The following is a 6,000-nucleotide window of genomic DNA, read 5'->3' as shown; positions in this document are numbered from 1 at the left end:
TCTAAATACTTACCTCTGTGTGCCAATTTGAGTTGTATGGATAGGATTTGTTCCTGCACATTTCTAAAATAGTGTGTTTGATGTTGGATAAGTTTACTTATGAAATGGCTAGTTATATAATTTATTCATCTGCCTATTTTTGGGAACATTAGGTACTACATTACGTTAGCTTCAAAGAGCAGCCCAGTTCATCTACTACTGCTGCTTGTACTGTGACATGAACACATGCTCTTCTGGAGAACTGTGTTGCAGCTTCCTTGTCCTTATGTGGCCAGAGCTGGCATTCCACTGAATACAACATGCTACTGACTTTACAGAAGCAGGGTATCCATTTTCCCAATATGCTCTGGATTTTTCCTGGTGTAGCCTTTCTCAGGATAAAAAATAGTTGCCATAAAGCTAACTATACAAACATATATTCAAGATTTTGAACACAGTAAAGCTAATACTATTTAACTATATAAACATGTATTCAAGACCCGAATACAGCAAAGCTAAGAAGAGTTAATTGTTAGACAGACAGTTTTTAAAAAGAAATGATACTTAAAACCAAAGTTACAAATTTCAATCTATTTAAACTTTAATTTGTGCATTTGTGGTAATTTATGACTGCAAAAACACTTTTTGTTTTCTTAGAATGACATCAAGGCACATTTCATTTGAATGCATAGTATACCATTCTAAAATATCCTCATTTCCTTACAAAGTGTGTGAGCAGCCACATACATGGACAGTAATGGCAAAATATATATACACTCTTAAAATTTTAAATCTGACTTATATTTTAAAAACTACAGAAAAAAATTAGTGCTTTAACCAGCTTAACTGTGTGAATATGCCCTGACCTCTATTTTTGCTTTAGTGATTGACTTCAATTAAAAAAATTTCTGTACACTGTGTAAGTTAATATAATGCTATGCCAGTTTTTTAATGCTAAAAGCCCATTTTGAACATTGCTTTCTATGCATATTTGAGAACCAGCAAAGGTAAGCAGACTGTACCTCAAAAGTATTTAGTGTTTTATTTTAATGTTGTATTAATCCTTTTAAAATTAAAGCCAGACAGTTACATGAAATCTCTCGATTGTCCTTTTTCAAGGAAATTAACTGGCATTTAAAAATAACAACATACTGTTCTTTTTACAATATATTTTCCCAAAAGATCTTAGGAGAAAATGATTTGGAAGGAAATATGAAATAGCTCTGGACAATTTAATTGTTCTCAGAGTATAATAAAAACATGCCAACACATCTTAGCAAGGCTGAACTATTTATGAATATTTTAAGCTCAGCTCAATAGTGTGCTTTCATGTTTCTCATTAGATTCAACTTTGAACAATTTTAAGAGGTGAGCTATGTGTGATTACATGGTTACTTCAATGTAGTTAGTTACCAACTTGCTACTCCTGAGGTATAAACGGCCCTCACAAGCTATGCACATCAAACGTGTTATTACTGGACTTAGGAAAATAATGAAGTGATGGGCTGGGAGGGAAGACATATAAACAAACAAACCCAAAAACTTCCAGCCAAGTGGAAAGTCATGATTCGCAAAAAGACATACCATGCGAGTAGTACAAAGCCACCAACGGATCCTCGGAATCGAGTATTGATCAAATTATTGGTGAGATTTTTGAGGTACAGCTTTAGTGTTATAATAACTTTTTATAAAATATAGACTGTTTTATCAAAAATATTTATACATTCTGTTACAATATATTGCTTTTGCCCTCAGTAACTGCCAATATAAAATCCGGATCCAGTGGCCTAAAATGTACAAATGCACTTAATGTAAATGCTGGAGTTTGAGGTGTCTGCTTGGCCACTGTACAAAAGTGAGGAAGTGGTGAAATTAAATAATAAGCCTACAACACAGAATACATTACAACTTGTACATATACATGTTCACAGCATGTATACAATGATAATCTCTACAGTTTAACAAAGATAGAGTTCCTTTCTACAGCAGACATAAGAACACGATGACTAGGTTGATAATGTAGAATACATATCAATAACGGGATAATCAGGTTCATTGATTTTGGAAGACACTCTGACTGAACATCCTTCTGGGTGTGTAGACTTTGGGAATGCATATGCAGTTAACAGTGTTGTGGTTCCAACAGATCAGAAGTCCTCATTCTTAACATTTTAAGAAAATGCTGATGTTCTCATCTTTTCAGCATTAATAAAATATTGTTTGGCAAGTAGCTCTACTGGAAAGCTAGGAGGCTCTGCTACATGGTACAGATAAGGCAATAAAAAGTTTTCTCCTGATAAATATAGAAAAAAAATCAATTCATTGTTTTCTTAAAATCAAGGCAAAGGTATACAAATTGCCACTCCATTTTTGATATGATAGTGATTTTTTTCTTTAAAAAATAAGAGCATTTGCTTTAGTCAAACAGAATCACACTTCATATGACAGTAATAATATTTCAAGTCCTAATTTTTCTTTTTGTAAAACAGTAATTAATCTTCCCTTCACTTAAGGCAGATGTATGGCAAAGATGGGGACTATAAAAGAGTGGTTGTTTCTTGAAAAATAATTATTGATCCAAAAGTATTCATTTTTAATGGATTTTCATGGCTTATGTTCATTCAGCCTAAATTCCATGAAACTGCTTCCAGTGCTCAGATGTATGCTGAAAACATGGAGAAGTATTAAAAAGAGTACTTTTAATCAAATTTTCATGTGCTTTTTTAAAAACTCAGGAGATCCTGGCGGCACAGAGAGCAAACGCAGGGTAGCTGTTTTCAAGAGGTCTTCACAGTGTCCAGAACCTAACACCAGTCAGCAATGTAGTCAAAGTCTCTGAACAGTTCCTGCTCCTCCTCTGAAAGGACCCTTGGTTCTCGAGGTGGAGTTAGAATAGGTGCTTCTGAGGTAAATTCATCATCAAAATTACTAACATCTTCTCGTCCTCTGATGGTGGGTACAAATGGTGGCTTTACTTTTTTGTCCATTAGAGAATTCCAATCAATTAGCTGGATCACAAAACACAAAACGACCAGTTTAGTTTTAGCCCTGTTGCTCAGGTCTCACCCTGGCTGCTCAGCTCTTGGCACTTACCCGGAAGAACGGGTGCTTCTTCACGTCCTCGGCGTCTTTCTCACCAGCTCCCAGGCGCCGCTCAGGGTTTCTTCTTAACAGCTAGCACATCGTCAAGGAAGAAAGGTAAAGAAAACCAGTAAGCTGGAATGCTTCTCAAAGCTTTCAAAGATTTAGATTTTTTTCAGTTATAGTTGTCTAAGCCATACAGTATCTGTGAATTAAAAACACAACTTTTAGCTGGGCATGGTGGTGCACGCCTTTAATCCCAGCACTTGAGAGGCAGAGGTAGGAGGATCACTGTGAGTTCCAGGCTATCCTGAGTCTACATAGTGAATTCCAGGTCAACCTGTGCTATAGTGAGACCCTACCTCAAAAAGCCAAACCAAACAAACAACTTTTGCTGGGTGTGGTGATACATGCCTTTAATCCCCACCTCGAGAAACCAAAAAATAAAATAAAATAAAATAAGATAAATAATAATAATAATAATAAAACTTTTAAAGTTTTACTGAGAAATTTCTTTCAAAAATCAAAATTTTAAGGCTTTTATTTATTTATTTTCAAGTAGAGAGAGAGAGGTAGAAAGACAGAGAATGGGTACACCAGGGCCTCCAGCCACTGCAAAGGAACTACAGATGCATGCGCCACTTTGTGCACCTGGCTTTATGTGGTTACTGGGGAATCAAACTTGGGGTTTAGTAGTTAGGTTCTGCAGGCAAGTGCCTTTAACCACTGAGCCATCTCTGCAGCCCAAGATTTTTTTTCTTAAACAAAAAGTACTTAGCCTTAACTTAATTCTTACCCTTCTCATTATGGAAATGGCTTCTGTAGATAAGAACCTTGGATACCTTACTTCATCATTTACAATACTGTCAAAAACCTCTTCTTCATCATCACCAGGAAAGGGCGACTAGAAGGAATATTTTAGGTTAAAATAAATTCCAACATAGTAAAAACAAAGTAAATATTCAAAGCACAACCAAGACCTAAGAAATTAAAAAGGAAAACCAACCAAAACTGGAGCTGGAGGATACAGGTCACTTAGTGGGAACACTTCCCTAGCCTGCACGAGGCCCTTGGTCCCCAGCACTGTATAAACTAACCATGGTGGCGCACACCTTCTTGTAAGCCTACCAAATAAAGCACTATCAATGGAAGAAGAGGAATATTGTCTGAACAATGTACGAAAATGATCTTGCTAAGGTGCTATTACTCAAAACCAATTAGTTTTCAAATCTTTCAGTTACTAAAATGTTAGTGGGTTCCTTCACTTATTCAAAATAATCCCAGCACTCGGGAGACAAGGTAAGAGGAATGCTTTGAGCTCAAGGCCAGCCTGAACTAACATACTGAATTCCAAGTCAGCCTGGGCTAGAGGGAAACCTTAGCTCAAAACAAAACAAAACCCCTACAAAATATATAAATAAATACCTGCCATAGCAGGACAAGCCAATTTCTTTCAAGAACTGAAATAGCAAGTCAGGAGAAAATTTTACTTCACAACACTTCTCAATTATAACTTCACATGGCGACACATGCCTTTAATCCTAGCACTCAGGAGGCTGAGGTAGGAGGATGGCTGCCATGAGTACAAGGCCAGCCTGGGGCTACAGAGTTTCCGATAAGCCTGAACTAGATACTGAGACCTTACTCTGAAAGGTCTAAAAAAATTTCACATGGCAATATAGAGAAAATTATTTTATCTTCCATTTAAACAATTTGTATTTGAAAACTGTCAATCTACATGGTTCTCAAAAGCAAAGAAACATCTACATGTTTGTTAAAAAACATCTACATGTTTGTTAAAGAGACTTGTTTTTTGCCAACAGGCTATAAATGAACAACAAAAGGTTAACAGGTATGTTTTAAGCAAATATAAAAAGATCCAATGATCTGTTTAGAAGTCAAGATCCACTGCTCCTTTAAAACTTCTCTGGCATGATCATTATCATCTAGCATAAGGAAGGGGGATCTGGCATGTAATTTCATTCCTGGAATATTACTAGTATATAAATTTTATTACTAGTGTACACACCTGAAAACCCATTCATTATATACTGTGAGTTTTTAGTCATTCCCATTTACTATACATACATAGCCATATATAAGGTTCTCACTACCTTTACTTACTCATATAAGACAATTTCTTTTTCTTTTTTTCTTTTTGGTTTTTCAATGTAGGGTCTCACTCTAGTCTAGACTGACCTGGAACAGCGTGGCCTCAAACTCACAGCAATCCTCTTACTCTGCCTCCCGAGTGCTGAGATAAAAGGAGTACACCACCACTCCCAGCTCTAAAACAATTTCTTAGAACTGTAAAAATTCCTATGTCTAATTCATCCTCAGATTTTTTTAAGGTAGGGTTACACTGTAGCCCAGGCTGACCTGAAATTCACTATATAGTTTCAGGGTGGCCTTGAACTCATGGTGATCCTCCTACCTTTGCTGAGTGCTGGGATTAAAGGCATGCGTTACCATGCCCCGCCTCAGAAATTCTTTTAATCTATAGAAACTAGGGGAAAATGTGACCTGTTTTAACTCTGCTATATTGTTCTGCAAATGGTTTTGGGTAATATTTATTTTTGACAGATTTACCATTATTTTTCCTTATAATAGTCATAGAGTCTATTTAAAACAATTTAATTTAATGACTAGGTATTGCTGTGTAGCTCAGACTCGTTGCAAATTCATGACCCTCCTGCCTCAGTCTCCCAAGCACTGGGTTACAGGTGAGCAGCATCATACCCCACTTTAGAATAAAATTTCCTTAGTTTCTTGCTATCCTGTTCCCTATGAAATACATTTAAATGTTTTAGAAATTAGGAAATACACAATATATCACAGCATTTAAATGTAAGGAACTATTTTCAATACATTCATAACAGATTCCACAGATCACATAAGAACTGAAAATATCTTAGTAAAGATATTGTAGATAGAGCATAC

General features: G+C 36.0%; 1 protein-coding gene across 2 annotated transcripts in view; it reads right to left on the bottom strand.

Moving 5' to 3' along the window:
* Positions 1 to 555: 555 nt before the first annotated feature.
* The window catches only part of Pkn2 (protein kinase N2), a 129,877-nt gene continuing 124,432 nt past the window's right edge, over positions 556 to 6,000 (bottom strand). For both annotated transcript variants that reach the window (XM_045138196.1, XM_004653665.2), the window contains 3 exons: positions 3,857 to 3,964; positions 3,073 to 3,153; positions 556 to 2,987 (listed from right to left, as the gene is read on the bottom strand). In XM_045138196.1, coding sequence (XP_044994131.1) covers positions 2,784 to 2,987; positions 3,073 to 3,153; positions 3,857 to 3,964 — 393 coding nt within the window. In that variant the 3' untranslated portion in view covers positions 556 to 2,783. The remainder of the gene's footprint in view (positions 2,988 to 3,072; positions 3,154 to 3,856; positions 3,965 to 6,000) is intronic.

Source organism: Jaculus jaculus, chromosome 19 (assembly GCF_020740685.1).
Source record: "Jaculus jaculus isolate mJacJac1 chromosome 19, mJacJac1.mat.Y.cur, whole genome shotgun sequence".
NCBI lineage: Eukaryota > Metazoa > Chordata > Mammalia > Rodentia > Dipodidae > Jaculus > Jaculus jaculus.
Note: the sequence above shows the minus strand (reverse complement) of the source record. Positions and strands in the feature narration are given on the sequence as shown.